Source organism: Asterias rubens, chromosome 6 (genome assembly GCF_902459465.1).
Source record: "Asterias rubens chromosome 6, eAstRub1.3, whole genome shotgun sequence".
Taxonomy (NCBI): Eukaryota; Metazoa; Echinodermata; class Asteroidea; order Forcipulatida; family Asteriidae; genus Asterias; species Asterias rubens.
Window position 1 is genome coordinate 5,511,468 of NC_047067.1, and position 18,301 is coordinate 5,529,768.

Here is an 18,301-nt window from a genome sequence, read left to right on the forward strand (position 1 = left end):
TTTTTGTGATTTGGGGAAGCTGTGATACTGGTAAAAGGTAATTTGGTAAAAAAAAAAAAAAAAGATTAGGAAAGGAAAGAATTATCGGATAGATAGATGAAAAAACCCACGATAAATATATGTTACAATAATTGTGCTAAATATTAACAACAAAAGTTTTCAGTCAAATGAACAGATCTCGACAACTTGCTGCTTGTGTTGTTGTTTTTTAAGGATTTGTAAAGAAATAATATTTATTTACTGTTGTCAATAAAGTCATTTGAATGTATAGTATTTAATACTAAATGTTTTATAATCTGATATCATTGATATTAATATCATTTGATATTTATGAAAAAATAAATATCTTACTGGAAAACAAATTGAAGAAGTTTCGGAAGAATTCTTTTGAGGTTTCTCTGTTTTCACTGTGCCTTTTTCAATTAGCCCTTCCCATGAAATATGCTAGTTTCATTAACGCATGCATTCATGTAGCATACTTACAGGCACTATTGGTGTGCAAAATGCCATAGAGTTGTGCACAAGGGAGATGCACAAACATGCGTCATGCTTCTCCCCAATGAAACCAAGTCTCGACAATCCTGGGGTGACAGGTCTTTTTCTTCTGCTGTGCCACGCATCTGGAAATCTCTACCACCTAATCTTCGATCTTGTCTTTGTACCACAAATTTCAAATCTCTTCTCAAAACTTATCTTATGCCACAGGTTTTCAAGGACTAATTTTGTTGTGTCTATTTCCTTTGGTTTTGTTTTTGTTTTTTACCATGCCTTGAACACCCAGCAGGGTGAAAATGTGCGGTTTACAAGTCTTTATTATTATTATTATTATTATTATTATGCCTTTACTGACTGCACCTCTGGCGCATCATTCGCAAATGTACACCAACCTTAATTTCAACCGAAAACTGAGCAACAATTCATGCATGAATCCTTTTTCCAGTAGCTTCTCACCAACTAAGTTTTTATGGCCATACATTTTTGGAGTGTTTACCAATCTATGACGCTACCAATCTATGAGCATAACAACAGTAAAATTGAAAATAAAATTATTCAGAAACATACACATAGCTAATTTGCCAGAATTGCTATTGTTTTTTGAGAAATGAGTAAAACAATTAGTTTAGAAGTCGTGACTCTGAAAATAGAGTTTTATACCATTTTGTGAGACCTTTGTTGATGACCTATTGAGCTGATGTTTGTTATGCAATCTACATGTTGATGGTTCACAGAAGGGGCCGATACTGTGGATTTTGACAGTTACCATTGTTGGTCATGTGCTTTAGAAAAAAACCTAAACTTGATCATGAAGTAAGACATCTGTTCATCAAACCTATTCTTCACGATACTTTTAGGATACTGCATCCAAAAGTAATTTCTTGACGACCAACGCTGCCTGATCGGTAGATGTTTGACCTTCATCACATCGTATGTCAAAGGTCAGAAGGTCATTCACCAGGTCAAGGGCGACTTCTATTAAGAACAGTTGCTTTGTGTGATCCTCCTATAATGAAAACAAAATGTTGTAATAATGATCTCAGCATTAAAGGGAAGGTACACGTTTGGTAATTACTCAAAACAAATATTAACTTAAAAACTGACTTTGTAACTAGCATTGGAGAGCTGTTGATAGTATAAAACATTGTGGGACACGGCTCCCTCTGAAACTTGTTAAGGTACGAGTAATATTCATTGTGTTTTCTGTAAATTGTGACTCACTCTGAAGTTTTTGAGAAAGAGGTAATTTCTCACTAAAATAATTAAAGACTTCTTGCTAGAAGTCTATCTAAAAGCACATAAATTCGTCCAACAAGGGTGTTTTTTCTTTCATAATTTTCTCGCAACTTCCACGACCGATTTAGCCCAAATTTTCACAGGCTTGTTATTTTATGCTTATGATGGGATACACAAAGTGTGAACACTGGTCTTTGACGATTACCAAACGTGTACAGTGCCTTTAAGTAAGTGCCCTAATCATAGGCATGCTTTAGGGCACACATTCCATTTTGTGCATCCGTGTGGAGGCATCTTTTATTCTTTTATGTTGTTTCTGTAGTTAAGAACCTCGCATAGACTTTGTACACAAAATTCTGTGTGGAAACCCAAGTCTTTATGGCAAGACCTTTGTTTTCCCTTTTCTGTTTTGTTCTTGGTCTACATAGGGTAGTGATTATGAAATCACTGAAACAGTTGTACAAAGAAGTGGCACTGGAGGACACTACTTTCAGAAACAAGAAGCGGAAACAGTATAAAAAGGCTGGAGTAATTACTCAAAATATATATTAGCATAAAATCTTACTTGGTAACGAGCAACGGAGAAAGAACTTAAACTTCTCACTTAAATATTTGAAACTGAGAAAGACTTCAGGCCTTTCTCAGGCATCTGAAAGCACACAAATTTGTGCAACAAGGGTGTTTTTTCTTTCATTACTTTCTTGCAACTTAAATGACCAATTGAGTCAAAATGTTCACAGAATTTTTCATTTTATGATAACCCAAGTGAGAATATTGGTCTTTGACAATTACCAAACATGTCCAGCGCCTTAAAATGATTCTAAAATCCGAATTTACACAATGTATGTCAATAGAGTACTGTTGTCAATTTTGGCTGGAGCTTGTGCCTGCCTTTTATCCTTACTAAATCAAGTGCAGGCTTTCTGCTTGTTCTCATCCTTATACTGTGGCTTTGCGAGATGAAGAACAAAGATCTACTCTAGTAGCTTTTTCCCTCGTACTGCATCTCTTTGGAACTCCTTGCCTGGTGCATGTTTCCCTTCACCCTATGATCTGCCATCTTTTAAGAGGAATGTCAATTCCTACCTTCAGCTCCACTGAGTTTCTGCATTTCTATGTTCTCTTCCTTGTAACCCTTTACCTAGTGTGGCTTTTAGCCTTGTTTTAAGCAAACTTGCATAGTGAAAAATAATAACTCAAAGGATCTGCTGTGACTCTTTACCTTTGCATAAAGAAAAGCTCTCCATGGAGCAGAATCCTCCGGTGTGGTTGCCATGGTTTTACATCCTAGTTCTTCCAGTTGTCTCTGGATGTCTTTGGGCTGTAGAGACTTCATTATTTTGAGCTCTTGCAATTCACTGAAAAGGAATTGAATTGATTTTTTTTTTTTTTTTTTTTGTGGATCAGAAAGTTAAAACTAAAAGGTTTCTTTTATGAGCTTGCTCCCTTCAGTAGTCATGGTGAGAAAACTTCAAGGGCAACGAAACGATCAGATTTGAGAACACAATCTTACAAGTTTTCCTTAAAAAAAAAGGTTTTATGAAAACCCTAAAAGGAAGGTTTACGTTTGGTAGCCACTCCTCAAATTAATGCAAATAAAAACCTGCTTGGCTTGAAGTACAGCAGCTTCCAATAATATGAAGCATTTGAGAATCATTTCACTTTGAAGTAACAAGGTTATGAAAAAAAGATATCACTTTTTATCCCTAAAAATTTGAATATTAGAAAATTACTGTCAGAAACATCGTCTCAGATTGTGTATTCCAATTACAAATTATTCTTCCTGCATGGACAAAACCGCTCGGGTTTTTTGGCGTGGGTTCTGAAAAGAACCGGTGGTTAACGACCCTAAACAAGTTAGTTTTGTTGTATATATTTACATTTAATATCAACAATTGCACAGCTTCAAACACCAAAGGTTTACGATCCCTTTGTTACGTACCAGCTCTTCCACGTGGTCCATTTCCCTTCAAACTCCTCCGGTGCTAAACTGACATTGGTGAGGAATTTGGCCTCAGTGGTGACCCGAGTGACTGTCTCTGTAGCGACCCCATCAGAACGGACTGCTGACATGACCTCTGGCTCAACACCACCTAAACTGACCAGTGTAGACATGACCTCTGGCTCAACACCACCTAAACTGACCAGTGTAGACATGACCTCTGGCTCAACACCACCTAAACTGACCAGTGTAGACGCCACGGGAATGGCCTCTGCTTCATTCTCCAACATGACTTCCGGTGTGACCTCAGAGTTGAACTCAGATGTGACCCCGTCTAAGTCCAGCAGCTGGCCGGTGGCTGTGATGTCAAGTTCTAGCTCACCATCGTTTGGTTTAAGCTCAACAAATGATAGAGGACTGTGGCCTTCATTTTCCTCTCCATAATTAGATTTTTGGATTTCTCTCCATCTATCTGGTCCTGAAAACAAACAGAAAGAAGAATAATGCAATAACTTAAGTTTTAAAGTCCTGTTTGAAGTAAATGCAGATGATCGTAACGATTACACTTATGATTTTGTCTAGGTAATGTACAACTCTTTTTTAACGTAGCTCCACCAATACCAAAAGACTGAATGTTGAGGTGCTTTTGGCATCACTGAGTGACGGATATGAGAGCTATATAAAAGAAGCCACTATTTATACTGGTAGTGCCAGAGCCTGTCTTCTTGATAATCTAGATATGGGAGAAGTCTGAGTAACCAGTGTATGCCGAATACCAGTCTTTTGCCCACGTGAAACCAATACTTACCAAACAGTAAAGCTATGGAGTTGAAATGGTGAACATCCGCTGATGTGTCACTGGGACACGGTACTGGTAGGCGAGACGGAGGTGCGCTTATGATATCCTTTGCCTGCCAAAGTACAAGATGCCTCAATAAGTACAACGAGCTGGGCTCAATTTCATAAAGCTTTTAAGCAGAAAAACACTGCATGACAAATATCTTTGCCAAGCGAAAATTGAGTCAGGCACCAGCCACAACAATGCAAACTTAATGTGTTTTGGGCTGATAACCTTTTTTTGCTAAGCAATACTTTTCTGTGCTTAGCAAGTTTTTGTGCGCATCAGGCTTTACAATTTTGGGTCCTGTTAATTCCAAATTAAGCATGGCTTTTTATTTATTAATTTTTTTATTTTTGTTAAAGTTTTTTGGATCCTGGTGTTGGGCACGTTGGGTTGGAGTCTTTGGTCAGAAAGAATCCCGTGAGTGAATTTTATTTAACAGTATCCATCACAAATTAGTTTAAAATATTTTATTCTGAATTCTACAAATGAATCAAATTGCTTCAGTTAACTTGAATTGGAATTGATTGTTCAAAACATCAGAGATCAATTGTCAAATGAAGTGTTACCTTTTGGACGTCTTTGCTTAGGAGTCTATAGTACATCTTTGCCTTTTCCTGGAGATCAGCATTACTCTCACATTCTTTGACAATAGACAGTTATCAAGAAGGAAAGTTGAATAAAAGTCAGAAGTACAAGTTGTATTTACATTTTGCTTTTAAATGATGATCAAAACATTTGTGACAACAACCAGGAGACTTTAATTATTTTGGGAATTTGGTGATCTTTTACTGTGGCTTATGGCTACAGCAGCCATGTTGAAGTGATCTAGCCAAAGACCAACATTCTTTGGTCATTATTATTGGAATGCTAGATTTAAGGGTGGCTGTGTCTGATGGCTACATCAGCCACATTGAAGTGATCTTGCCACCAAACTTTTGGCAATATTGGACCTTGGGTATCTTTAACTGTGGCTAGCAGTGGCTATGGCTACATCAGCCATACTGAAGTGATCAGGCTTTGACCATATTGGATCTTGAGTGTCTTTTTCTGTGGCTGTGGCTGAGGGCTACAGCAGTCATATTGAAGTCATCTAGCCAACATGCTTTGACCATATTGGATCTTGAGTGTCTTCTACTGTGGCTGTGGCTGAGGGCTACAGCAGCCATATTGAAGTGATCGAGCTAACATGCTTTGGCCATATTGGATCTAATTATGTGTCTTTTACTCTGGCTATGGCTGATGGTTATAACAGCCATGTTGAAAGAATCTAGCCAAAGACCACCAGGCTTTGGCTAAATTGGATCTTGTGTATATTTTACTGTGGCTGGGTCTTTAAGTGATTATGTGATATGGATATCTACTGTGGCCGGCTGTGGATGATGGCTACATCAGCCATGTTGAAGGGATCCAGCTGTAGCCACAGCTCTTACTGCAGACATATCTTTAGTACCTATAGCATACTCCAGAATCTTGCCTAGCATGTCTTGGCACTCGGCAGGCCTGATAAAGAACAGTTTGATAGTAGCTGTCAGCAAACTCAACTTGACCATCGTGTTACGCTCCTCCTCCAATGTGTCAATCATGCTTTCAAGAATGTATGGAGCATCAGGAAGATCCTGAAACAAATCATTGTGAATTAAATTACTCTCAGTCTTGTGGCGAGTGTTGGCCCAGCAGTTAAAGAGCATTGGACTCGAGCTCTTGTGTTTGTGATAAGCCGAGTGTTGGTTTGGTTCCTGGTCAAGACACTTGTATCCTTGTATACTTTGAATGGGACATTTAACGGTACTCCAAAAGGCTTATTCATACACAATATCAACCTCTACCCTTCACAGGTACCCATTTACACCTCGGGTGAAACGGAGTCGTGATGACTTAACCATCAGAACATTTAAGTAAAGAAATACATTCTATGTGGGATTTGAGGCATTGCATGGTGAGGTGTCAATATATATTTGGTTTACAGTATTCACCATGTGTGTATATATTTGCCAGGTAGATCATGTTCTTTTAAGAACTTGTCTTGCTTTATATTCTACTACCACGGAGTAAATTGTCGGAATACGAGAGACTTCTCAGCTCTGAAAAGAACTGTCCTGCTTTTTAACTACTACCTGGGCAGAAGGTGGAAAATTGCTACTTTATCTTTAGTAGATCGAGCGGACTTCTCGTTATAAACTTCACTGTCGTGGAGTGAGTTCTTAATTGGTCTCAATGTTTCGACTAGCTTGCTCCAGTCATCCTCATGAGACTGTCACGAGACATTCTGAAAATACATTCAGGAAATTACCTGGCCATACTGAGCAATGAGCCCAACCAGAGCAGCTTTACCACACGGCTCCTGGATGAGCTGCTCACATGACGGAAGTCTCTCAACCACTGCCGGGATGAAGTCTTTAAGATGCTCATAACGAAGGATGTCTGATGACGAGAAGAAAAAGCAAAAGGTGAGTCATCTTCAACACTGTTAAATTGGCATTTACATTATAGCATTATGGCGTGCTGTGGCTGAGCCGTTAAGAGCATGCAGTGGACTTAAGCTCTGGTGTTTCTGATCAGTAGAGTGTGGGTTTGAATGGTTCGTAGGTCCCATGTACTGTGATCAGTGGTGCTCATAAAAGAACCCAGAACACTTATCATGGAAGAGCAGGAGCTAACACTATGTGTTTCTAGTTCACATAGCAAGCACTTTCTTTTACAGATCTCCTCAGGCTTGCCAGCTACAATGACTAACAAGAGGCATCTTTGGTTTCATTACCAGAAAAATATGATAATAATAATCATTATTTGCGTGTTCTACGGGAAACCCTGCAGTTAGGAAAATATCTTTTAAGAAAGTTGTTTCTTACCCTGGAAGACAACCAAGACTTGAGACGAGACAGAGTCGATCTGTAGTGAGAGTAAGGTGAGGAGAGCCTCCACACAGGGTCCTGAGTAAGCTATAGATGTGTTGGCGAGTTTCCCCAAGGCAGCCACAGCGAGATGGGATAGACGAATAGAGATATCTATTGCATAGACACTAGAGAATGGGAGTAACTAGTTAGAGTAAGCATGTATACGAGTCACTGGCTGTGGCTAGAGGCACAGCTGCAATGATCTTATCAACCGTAGCCCAATTTAATCCATTTACATAAAATCATAGCCACATTAGAGACATAATTTTAAAGCTCCATTTTGTCACATTCCCAGTATCCTATAACACGAATCAATGCTAGTATCCAATAGGGGCCCAGACTAGTTTACTTTCTAGCCTGGGAAATGTTTCTGCATGAAACGTTCTTTCAAATTGTGCATTCCAATTACGTTTTTTTTTCCTGTGTGGACATAACTGCTCCAGATTTGTCGACAAGATCTCAAAAACACTACCACCTTTTGAAATAAAAGTTCAGTTTTATTGTATACATTATTTACATTTATATTGGAGTAAAACAATCAAATGGTTCTAAAAACCAAAGGTATACTAAAGGTATTCTGTGCCTTCAAGGGTGGACTTTTTGAGTTCCGATCGCTCACCTTAGCTCTTCAACGATGTCCTTGAGCGAATCCTCAGAACACAGCGAGGACAACAGCTCAATCTTCTTGTACTTGACATAACCTGGATCATTGTATCTGGAAGACAATCAAAGGTCATTGTACAATTATAGCTGCGTTACTACTATAGGCCTGATACTTAACGGAGGCAACGAAGGCGATTGCCTCCAACCCCCCCGGGTCATTGTCTTGGTGCCCTTGAAATGCTCTGCAGTAGAAATTTACAATTTCCTCATAGGTTGCCCTTTACCAGGGAGAAAATGCCTTGGTGCCCTTGCACTTTTAAGAACGAAGCACACATATTGCTAATATCCTTTGCCCCCCCCCCCACCCCTATACCAAAGGAAATGGAAAGGTATGATCAGTACAGTGCTTCTCATAACAATGGCTTCTATTTTAGCTCTGGCTTATGCTTCCTAACTTATTTTGATCAAAGTGTGCACTTTTGGTACGGGGCTTCAAACAGGCAGACAGAGCCCAAGCTTTGGTTTTAAAAAGTCTTTCTTTCATTCTTTCATTTTTATGCTCAAACTTGATCTTTACAGTAACTTTTGACTTGCGAAAAGGGAAGCTTTCGTCGAAGTAAAGTATTCACAAATCTCAGGCATCAATATTCTTGAACATAATTTTGTACACTGCTGCTTTTCCTTGTCAATGCTTATAAGTCACAAGAGAGAAGATGCAGCATTTACTTGAGCATTGACTTTTACCTGCAGTAGAATTTCTTGTAGTATTTAGCCAGTCTGCCGGGCAGCCTTGTATTGAACCATTCCAGGTGACACAATGCTGTGTATACCAACTCAGGACGATCACTACTCAGTAGATTCAAAAGCGGACCTGTTTGGAAATGAGAATAATGTTATCTAGTAAATGGTTTGCAGTACGTAATGGTGAGTAATGGTAAAGCGATGGAGAGCACCAAAACTGTGGTGTTTCTGATCTGTGTAGGTTTGAGTCCCATTCATGGTACTTTTGTTCTTAAAGGCAGTGGACGCTTTTGGTAATTGTCAAAGACTAGCCTTCACACTTGGTGTATCTCAACATATGCATAAAATAACAAACCTGTGAAAATTTGAGCTCAATCGGTCATCGAACTTGCGAGATAATAGTGAAAGAAAAAAACACCCTTGTCGACGAAGTTGGGTGCGTTTAGATGGTTGATTTCGAGACCTTGAGTTCTAAATCTGAGGTCTCGAAATCAAATTCGTGGAAAATTACTTCTTTCTCGAAAACTATGTCACTTTAGAGGGAGCCATTTCTCACAATGTTTTATACCGTCAACCTCTCTCCATTACTCGTCACCAAGAAGGGTTTTATGCTAATAATTATTTTGAGTAACTACCAATAGTGTCCACTGCCTTTAGAGGGTTTGGGTACTTTTTGTACAACACAAAACACAAACGTCCACAGACTGACATTAAACTTGAATGGTGTAAAGATAATGAGTGTAATAAGCTTCATATAAAATATTACTAGCTGAGGTGCTGTAGTTTTTGAGAAATTAATAATACAATGTGCCTTCTGTAGAATTTTGACATTCTTTGGGGAAAATAAGTAATCAGTTGGAAAACCAAAAAAAAGTTGAGCCTGGAAACTCCTACAAAAAAATTACTTTGACATCTAAATGTTTTGCATAAACAAAAGTTATATTCTACAATTAAAAGAGGGGTGTTGACCTTTAAGACGATTGTATACATCTTTGCTGATATCGGGCAGATCTGTTGTGAGATGCAGCATCAAGCGAACAGCGGCCATACATACTCCAGAGTTAGTGTGTTTTAAGAATGCATCCACTACATTCTACAAGGTATGAAGGGGAAAGAAGAACAAGCAAAAAGTTGTGTTTAAAACTTGATCGGAATATTTGGGGGGGGGGGGAGAAATGTTCAGGACAATTAAAATGTATTTATTGAAGTAGAGTGGAATTTACATAATTATAAAAATTATAATAACAGGATTTATAAAGCTGAATCACTGCACTGTAGCAACAAAGAATAAAATGATATTTACAATCATAACTACTGGAAACAAGTGAGTTTTAACCCATGATTATGCACAAACAAACTTCCCCTGCTTTCCTCAACAGAAGCCAATCAAACAAAAAATAATCAATGAATCAATCCATAATGAAACCAATCCATCATTAAACAGATCATCCATCAGTCAATCAATCAATACACCGATCCATTTATCGCCTTACCATCATATCAAACATTTCGTCTTCACTTTGCGGAGTGTACTTCAACAACAACTGCAAGACACAACACTGTCCCCATTCAGTAAACTCTGATAATCTGAAAATGAAGACAACACAGTAAGTTCTACATGTTCTAGAAAAAGAAACAACCCTCAAAACCACCAAGGTTGACAAGACACCTTAAGTGGCGACTGTGTGACTCTAGGTGGCAGCAGTCATTGTCAAATGCACATTTCTGAGAACACTGGATTTAGTCTACTGCCAACTAGAAGTCTCCCATTTCTTTGTAATAGACACTATCACAACTTACATCATTACAACAATGGTGTTAGAGGCAATATTTCTAGGGAAACCAAAACATTTTTGGAGATAGCGCAAAGAATCTGGAGTGAATATGTCTAGCAGGAACAATATTCCCTATTAGGAATATACAATCTGAGAAAAGTTACTGTAATAGTGATTCTCAGATTCAAATTTTGGGGCATGAACAAACTTTTGTCTTTTAACATAACCACATTACTTTAAAGAAAAATGTCTTTAAAATTATACTATTGAAAGCTACTGTAGGCTTCCAGGTTGTTACTGTCATCAATTTTGTGAGTGATTACCAAATGTATACCTTCACTTTAACTCACCTATTCACCAGGTAGTGAGCGATCCTCTGATTAATAGCAATTCCGCCCTCGTGGTCCAGTAATTCCTCCAAAGCCAGCATACAGTTGATGACGACAATCACATCCCCGTCTCTCAACATCTCATACAGCATGTTAATAATGCCATGATCTACAAGTACAAAAAACAAAAACCTTTCAAGATCCTGTCATATAAAGTCCTTTAAAGTCCTGTCATATAACTCCGATTTTGAAAGAATTACACTGGTTACCCGTAAGCAGTAGAGTAAAGTATAAACTTCTGCTTTTTGTGTATAAATCACTCACCAACAATGCCCCTGCATATATTGATGATCTACTCAAACCATACAATCCTCCTCGCAAACTCCGGTCTTACAATTCTAGTCTCCTTATTGAGCCCATATCCAATCATTCATGGGGAGACCGATCTTTCTCACATGCTGCCCCACGCCTTTGGAACAAATTGCCAGCACTAGTAAAATCATCTGTTTCTTTAACACAATTTAAGAAAAACCTTAAGACACATCTTTTCAACCAAGTATTTGAGAAAATGGTTTGATTTCTACCCTTCGATGTTTTCTTTGATATTGCATTTGTACTGTATTTCTCTTCAACATGTTCTGGATTTCTTCTTAGCTTAGGCTTACGTTTCAATTTTGGTTATTGTACATGTAAATATTATTCTTTGTATTTAGCGCCATGAGCACTTTGATGGATTTGTGCGCTTTATAAGTTCTCATTATTATTATTATTATTATTATTATTATTAAGATCCCAGAACAAAGTGTATCTGAAAGAGGCAGCAATAATGGTTTTAGTGTCTTGCTTAAGGACCCAAGTGTCACGATCGAGACTCAAATCCACACTCTGCTGATCAGAAACAACAGAGCAACAGAGCTTGAGTTTGGTGTTCTTATCCACTCGATCATGACATGCCACTTTTCAGTTCTTACCAGCTATGAACTGCGGACTAATGTTGTTTATCTTGAGGCATCCAAGGACGGCTGCTCTTCTTACATACGCACTCTTATCCCTCAGTCCAGCCAGAAGAGGCTGCTTGGTGTACTCAATAAGCTCTGGAAGTCTGAGGAAATACATTCAGACAAAAAAAAAATTATTGTTTCAAACTGCTCAACAAACGAAAAATGACCTGTGGTACAAAAGAAAAGTGGTAACTGCATGTATGTCCGTATTGGTAAAGGTATAATCACCCATAGGGTTGTCGCCGTACATGGTCAGAGTCAGGTGTGCAGCATTTCCATTGGAAATCTTAAGTTGTCAATGGGAAACTTTTGCAGGGGCACTAAGGCCAAGACCAGGGGCAACAAAGGCAAGGCCTCCGTGACCTGTGTGTAATTTCAACCCTGTAGATCATAGTTTAGTTGATTTTGATAACAATTCTTTCCCTTGTTTTTCATAAATAAATACAAAGTGATAAATTTAACCAAGGTGTTTAATAATCCCCCTTACCTCAGTGAGCACAAAGTCTTCAGAGCTAATCCACGGATCATAGGATTAGCGTCCTTGCAATCTTTCTGCATCGTGTTGACGGCCAGCAGGGCTAGATCTGGCTTTCTGTGTGCGTACGTCGTCATGTACAAGTAGGCCAGCTTCTTCTCTGGTATGTCTACTGTGGCACACAGCTTGAAGAAAAAGGTTAAAATATGAGAATGAATGGTCAAACTTCTTGATGTCAAATGTGTCTAGCAATCATTTTAATCTTTGAATTTATAGCATTTATGTGTTTTTATTAAGTCTTTAAGATAGACTCAGCTTCTAAGATCAATTGTTTTCAATTTTGTGCATGACATTTGGTCAAAAATAACAAAATCAAACATCAGACTTGAGTAGGAAGAATATCGGGCCTGGTAGAAAGGTTAAGGGCTCATTAAAAACACATTTTGTAACAGGACTACAGTATATTTGGTTTGATTTTCACAGTGCAACTTACTCAAAGTCCTTTGGAAATGCTCAACTCATGACAGACGATAATAATATAGCTTTGGGCCAAGAATGAGAAAAATGCACCCTTGATTTTGGAAACGGCTTATAATACACGAGCACCAGCCTACCTTTACAATATCAGCAAACAGGGGCGACATGTCAAGCCCTCTGGTAACCTGACTTAGTATCTTCTTGAGAATACCCCGGAGTTGGCCGCATTCTGTTTGCGATGTGGGTTTGTTGAGATGCTTCCTGCAGATTGTGAAATAATTGGATCAATCATTTAAAAATTGATCATTGGACACAAATGGTCCAGTGAACCACCTTAGTGATCAGGGCTCAGATTTAGCACTGTACTGCAGGGCCGAGGGCAGTGATTTTAGCCTCAGGCCAGTAAACGTACTAAGTCTAGCAGTCCCGTGTTTTTGAATAATAACACCTCACTGCGATTTTTCATTTAAAACTGATAAATACAGTTATTTCGATCTCGTAATTTTTAAAAGTATTTACCAAGAGGAAAAATTAGATAAATCTTCTCTCGATGCCTGTTCAAAAAAACGAAAATCGGCTCAAAATATAAAACTGTGTAAAGAGTGTTCTTTTCATTTTGATTCCGTTCTTGTAACAAATTCTTGGTTTTGTAACAAATTATCTGGTCCTGTAAAAGTTTGGAGCTGCCATCCAAGCCTTGCAATCTAGTGGATTGGTTTCCCCAGGTGAAGTTCGAGCCTAGTTGCAATAACGTAACCCTCCTCTTTGCCGGCGGGAGGAGTGTTACGTTATTGCAACTAGTTCGAGCCCAGTTGATGTTTATATGATCTACCTTATTTCTTGAATGTCCTCTTCGTCCCAGTTGTCTACAATGTACGCCATCTTTGTTGTCTTTGTCTTTTCTGTCAAACTGTAAAAATTACATGTTTTTTTATTATTTGCATTCAACTACTGAGTGTAAATAGTCCTTTACCCTGATGTGGTAAAATACTGATGTCCTAGCACACCACAGGATAGTCATATTCATGATAGTTAGTAAAAGTTAGTAAACCACAATGTAATACGGGTAGGCAGAGGGGGAATTCAACGCCGCGGTGTGGTTCCAACAGCCCCCTCTCTTGATATTTAGCGATAAACCTATGGCCCAAAGTCTTCGATCAAGTTCTATGCTTCTCCTCATTGAACCCAAGTCTCGACACTCATGGGGTGACAGGTCTTTTTCTTCAGCCGCGCCACGCATCTGGAACTTTCTACCACTTAATCTTCGATCTTGTCTTTGTACTGCAAAATTCAAGTCTCTTCTCAAAACTTATCTTATGTCACAGGTTTTCAATGACTAATTTTGTTGTGTCTGTTTTTCTTTGTGTTATGTTTTGTTTTTGTTTTGTTTTTGTTTTGTTTTTGGTTTTACTGCGCCTTGAACACCCAGCAGGGTGGATATGTGCGCATTACAAGTCTTATTATTATTATTATTACTTGATTTCAATGCAAATTTATATTCTCTCTCCTCTTTTTCTGAGGCGCTAGCCCACCTTGTTCGGCTGAGTTGAGTCCGAGTGTTATAAAAATGGCTCTTGTTTATTTAAAGTATCACACACTAGAGTCCCTGCACAGTCACAGTCAACACTCCGGGCTCAGCACAACAAGTTGGGCTAGCTACCATCAAGCATGCCAATGTGAATAATGCACAACCAAGAGTCATTGAGTTGATGGAGGATTGCCATGGCCATGGGCATGGATTTGTGTAATTCATAATCATAGACGTTATTAAAATATTAAATAAAGTTTAATTTGAACCAATGTTTGTGAGAGAGATTGGCTGTTGCCAGCTTGGTATTTACATCCCTTTGTGGGAGTTTGCCGAGTTACTTTGATGGGAAAATCATTCAAACAAACAAACAAACAACAAAGTAACAAACAGACGGTCCAAACAGACACTAAGGAAAGTAAAGTCTCTCATCCTCCCCACTGGCCTGCCACTCATTTTTTTATTGGTGAATGACAACACAATACTATTGTGTTGTCATTCACATGGTGACATAGTCAATATCTTACTACATAATTTCAAATATTATTTGTCATAAACATGATGGTGGTCAATTACTTACTAACTTAATTACAACTTACAATTATTACACAATCAAACAGTCGGCAGTCAACTTGTACATTCTACACACATGTTAATGTCAGTTCTGTGAAGACTGGTAATGTGTAAGGATCGAGAGGACTAAGAGTAAGAGTGGACAACAAACTTCAGGTTCAAGATGTTGTTGTTATCTATCATCATGGAAATGATCAGAAATTATGTTTAAAGGCGCATATTACGGATTAATTGCTCAGTCTGCGTATTGCGCAAAATATTGACCAACAAATCCGCAGATTGAGCGCTCAATCTACACTTTCGGTAGTCTCATTCTAATATAGCGCCCTCTGTTGGAAGGTCACATCTCCATTCCCCTTTAAGTCTGGAAAGTTCGATTTATAAAGGGTTAGAATGCTTAAAGTTTCAACCAAAATATTATTTAAATGATTATAAGCGTAATGATTTACATACTTATTTGTTTTTACGTGTTAAAAAATGCAAGAGTGTATGGCAAAATTTATGCTCACATTGATTAACAAGCAAAATAAGATTTCGGTTAAATTTGTTCCCCCCTCTTTCATAATAGTTAGCCCCAACCACGAAAAACGTAAGCAACATCTGACGAGAGGAAAGTAATATGGCGACTGATAACAGCAAATAAAACAGAATCTGGTAAGATAATTCACTGTGTTCTACCAGATTTTGCTATGTAACACGGCCATACTGGTTTGCCCAGTGTCCCATTTATTACAAGTATTATTTAAAGCAAGTAACAACCTTGTTTACGTAATATTTATACCCTTTTGTATTTGGTTTTCCCCTGGTACTGGTGTTCCGTGTGACGTGTGCTGTGGATGGAAACAGTTCAACTTAAAAATAAAATGCAAATGTTTTACAGTTCAGTTCACTTATTTCCACCATTTTAAGAGGAATGAAAATGTTTCCACAGTGTTCACCAATTTGTCAAAAGTTCATGTACACGTAATGTTTAAAATAATGTATGAAACTGTAGAGTAACCCACAACCAGGAAGCACAGCTTGTTTATTGTTGGCATGTGTTGTAAAAACGAAACATAAATATACAAAATATGAAGGTGGTTTTACCAAACAAAATAACCTAAATTTAAAAACCACCATGATTTTTTACCAATACTACTACTATAAGTATAAGTTGTACTATAAGATTATGATAAAGTTTGGTTTGATTTTGGCTCGTGGATGCATGAATGACGTAAATTATTTTTAATTTAGCAGAAAATAAACATTCATAAAGTGGTACCTGCATAAAGTATACTTTGGTTTGTAGAAAAGGGGTTGACAGTGTTTGTTCTCCTTCTCCTCTGTTCGATATTGTAATGTCACTATCATGAAAGAATAACTTTCCGTATGGCGCCACCACCTTTTCACTCATTTTTACAGAAAGGGATATCTCATTGAGGTAAATTAGATACTATATATGAAAAACTGATGGCGCCATTTGGAAACTTTTCCTCATGAAATGTCACATGTCCTATCAATACTAATTTTTTTTTAAAGACTTGGAAAAGTTTCCGAATGGCGCCACCACTTTTTCATTCGCTATGAAATAATATAGTATCTAATTTGCCTCAGAGAGATATCCCTTTTTGAGTGAAAAAGTGGTGGCGCCATACGGAAAGTTATCCAAAGATTTGTTTCCCCGCAAAACCTTGGTGTTGTACTCAGTACTGTTGACCGAGGATGGAAACAAATTGAAAAATTATTTTGATTGCTACTTACAAAATCTCAAACACACATTTAAAATGATGTGTCGCCATAAAATATAAATTGTCATAAAAATTATGCTTTCTCCATTTAATGAAATATTGCGGTCTGAGTATTGACCCCTTGCACGCGCGTCAAACACGGCGACTGATGCCACGCTCACCATGTTGGTGGTCAATAGGTTTAGGTGTAAACGCCACGTCGCCTAAAATGCGCACTTCTCTGAACAACACACGTTTACATTGACCACCAAAATGGCGCATCCAAGATTATTCTGATGATGACGCCAGGTGAACTGGGTCAATACTCGGATACATCTAACCACTCGGGACCCTGTCAGGGTGACCGCAAAACAAATAATATAAAATTAACACCCAAAGTTATATTTGTCAGATTAGCATTGTTGCCAGATGAGCATCAAACAGGGTCTAATTTACTGATTGTGTTTTCTTTCACAGGAAGGACTTGACAACCATTAATTGTGTACAAGGAGGTACATGTACACGTGTAATTTGCAATGGATAGAATGGAAAGAAGTAGTGGGTAAGAATAAGATACAGTCTCACAATGCTGAGATGTTACTTGTTTGTATTCTACCTTTTCACTAACATTTCTTCTCCTAACACTTCATACACAGGCTTGATAGTTCAGGGCTCAAATTTTATACTGGACCACTGGCCCAAGGCCAGTGATTTCAGTGAAGGGCCAGTAAACTTAAGACCGTACAAATTTGGTGGTGTTCAGGGAGGGAGGAGGGTTACGTTATTGCAACTAGGTGGTGTTTTTTCATATTTTATGATACACCTCACTACATTAAAAATAATACAAATATTTGTTAATGCCATTTAGTACGCCTATTGATACATAAAAGAAATATTTTTGTATGAGATAAATCTTCTCTATAAGCCTAAATAGTGCTTTTTGTTTTTCCACAAACAGCTGAAATGTATGTCATGAACATGGTGTTTTTCTCATTTTGATTCTGTTCCTGTAACAAACTCTCTGGTTCAAGAAAAGTTTTTAGTTTTTCCCCCAAAAAATTAAGCCCTGTATAGAAGAACCTCCCCATCATGTTGTCAGAGCTAGTCGTCTCTTGTATTGACTACATGGTAATCTTTTACATTATTACATGCTACATTTCAAAGATTTCAAAATAGTGCTGCTCACTTGGTATTTCCACTCCCTTACAGGCACTGTTTCCTATTGGTAGCTATACTAAACATAATTGTTAGCATAAAAACTTACTTGGTAACGAGTAATGGAAAGCTGCTGATAGGAAAACATTGTGAGAAAAAAACAGCTCACAGCTTTAAGAAAAGAGGTACATTTTGTACTCAAATACTAAAAGACTTAAGGCCTGAAGCCTTGTTTAATAATAGTAATAATAATAAAATGCATTTATATAGCGCTTAATACAAGGTTTTTAATCAATTAAAAGTGGGATGAAATAGCAGAAAGTGAGTAGACTAGATAGAGTTAAAACAAGTGTTTAGGCATCTAAAAGCACACAAATTTGTGAAAAAAGGGTGTTTTTTCTTTCATTTATTCTCTTGAAACTTTGATGACCATCTGAGTCAAAATTTTATTTAACAATACATTGGGATACACCACCAAGTGAGAATAATGGTCTTTGACAAGTACCAAACAGCTCGTCCATCGCTTT

General features: G+C 37.9%; 2 protein-coding genes across 6 annotated transcripts in view; one reads left to right on the top strand and one right to left on the bottom strand.

Annotated features, from left to right (window-relative positions):
• Positions 1–768: 768 nt before the first annotated feature.
• On the bottom strand, positions 769–15,091 carry LOC117291893 (AP-4 complex subunit beta-1-like). Of its 3 annotated transcripts, none has more exons than XM_033773890.1 (19): positions 14,940–15,091; positions 13,645–13,722; positions 12,950–13,073; positions 12,348–12,520; positions 11,831–11,961; positions 10,881–11,028; positions 10,249–10,342; positions 9,725–9,848; positions 8,759–8,885; positions 8,031–8,126; positions 7,367–7,536; positions 6,808–6,938; positions 5,968–6,133; positions 5,084–5,157; positions 4,482–4,584; positions 3,909–4,151; positions 3,674–3,866; positions 2,954–3,089; positions 769–1,501 (listed from the first exon to the last, which is right to left on the bottom strand). In XM_033773890.1, exons 2-19 carry the CDS (start codon positions 13,692–13,694, stop codon positions 1,349–1,351), a joined length of 2,436 nt encoding a protein of 811 aa, XP_033629781.1. In that variant the 5' UTR covers positions 13,695–13,722; positions 14,940–15,091; the 3' UTR covers positions 769–1,348. The 3 variants fall into 3 exon arrangements, with proteins under 3 accessions (XP_033629781.1, XP_033629780.1, XP_033629779.1); XM_033773889.1 differs by having other exon boundaries at positions 3,674–3,807; positions 3,850–4,151; XM_033773888.1 differs by having other exon boundaries at positions 3,674–4,151.
• A 416-nt stretch (positions 15,092–15,507) lies between these two features.
• The window catches only part of LOC117291219 (islet cell autoantigen 1-like), a 39,408-nt gene continuing 36,614 nt past the window's right edge, over positions 15,508–18,301 (top strand). For all 3 annotated transcript variants that reach the window (XM_033772818.1, XM_033772819.1, XM_033772820.1), the window contains exons 1-2: positions 15,508–15,567; positions 17,097–17,181. In XM_033772818.1, the coding sequence (XP_033628709.1) occupies positions 17,156–17,181 (26 nt within the window). In that variant the 5' untranslated portion in view covers positions 15,508–15,567; positions 17,097–17,155. The remainder of the gene's footprint in view (positions 15,568–17,096; positions 17,182–18,301) is intronic.

Coding starts and splice junctions, on each gene's coding strand:
- LOC117291893 (XM_033773888.1), bottom strand. CDS start 13,694: ATGGCGTACATTGTAGACAACTGGGACGAAGAGGACATTCAAGAAATA. Junction 6,134..6,807: donor TCATTGCTCAGTATGGCCAG/GTAATTTCCTGA, acceptor GATTTGTTTCAG/GATCTTCCTGATGCTCCATA. Junction 4,152..4,481: donor CTCCATAGCTTTACTGTTTG/GTAAGTATTGGT, acceptor GTTTGTTTTCAG/GACCAGATAGATGGAGAGAA.